Consider the following 866-nt stretch of genomic DNA (forward strand, 5'->3'; position numbering starts at 1 on the left):
GTATCTCTAGCCTGGAAGGTTTGGGTTCATGCCCCACTGCCACAGGAGGCTGTTTTAACGTGCCTTGAACATAAAATCATAGAATCATAGTTGATTGAAAATAGTTTAAAAGTTGTTGAATCAGGGTCATTCAACAATAGAAGTCAGTTAAGTTTGGTTCCATCACCATTTGTGTTCCTCCCTAAGTGTTTAAGTCATAATTTGTAGAGTTACATTAACCCTGTTTCTGAATTTTGCTGAATACATTTCAGAAGATAACCATCATTGTTCTTTAATTATTTTGCAGAAGTATCAAAACCTCAGAAGACCTTACATTATTTGTCACAGTTATTGCTCATCAGCTTTACAAAAAGCCAGTAAGTAAAATGTTGGTTGTATCCAAAGCCCAGTTGCACATTTATGAAGAAGCCTTATGCTGAAAAGGATTGGAGACTGAATTATTTACAGGGTGAGCCTGTCTGTATATTAATGGCACTGTACCACTGTATGGGATTGGAGAGGACATGTAGGTGTGTTTGTAATAATAATGGTTATATAAAGTTAGGTGTGAGTTTCTATGGCAGTATAAGGTTGGATAAGAGTATGTAAGAATTGCAGAGTGAAATTGTAAGTGTGTGTGTATATGTGTGTGTGAATGCATTTAAAAGTGTGTGCCTGTGAATGTGCATGTTTTGTGAGTTATGTGTTAATGGCAAAGTAAGGTTGTGTGCCTGTGTGTTAATAGCAGTTTAAGGGTGTATGTGTGTGTTAATAATAGTATGTTGGCTTGTGTGCGTGTGTGTGTGTGCGTGTGTTAATGGCAGTGTAAGAGTATGTGTGTGAATGTGTGTGTGTGTGTGTGTGTGTGTGTGTGTGTGTGTGTGTGT

At 37.5% G+C, this 866-nt stretch overlaps 1 protein-coding gene across 1 annotated transcript in view; it reads left to right on the plus strand.

Moving 5' to 3' along the window:
- LOC109938430 (probable ATP-dependent RNA helicase DDX60) overlaps nt 1-866 on the plus strand; it is a 144,997-nt gene that overhangs the window by 13,495 nt on the left and 130,636 nt on the right. The window contains exon 2 of the mRNA XM_048594078.1: nt 287-356. Coding sequence (XP_048450035.1) covers nt 287-356 — 70 coding nt within the window. The remainder of the gene's footprint in view (nt 1-286; nt 357-866) is intronic.

Source organism: Rhincodon typus, chromosome 3, assembly GCF_021869965.1.
Source record: "Rhincodon typus isolate 14 chromosome 3, sRhiTyp1.1, whole genome shotgun sequence".
NCBI classification, from domain to species: domain Eukaryota; kingdom Metazoa; phylum Chordata; class Chondrichthyes; order Orectolobiformes; family Rhincodontidae; genus Rhincodon; species Rhincodon typus.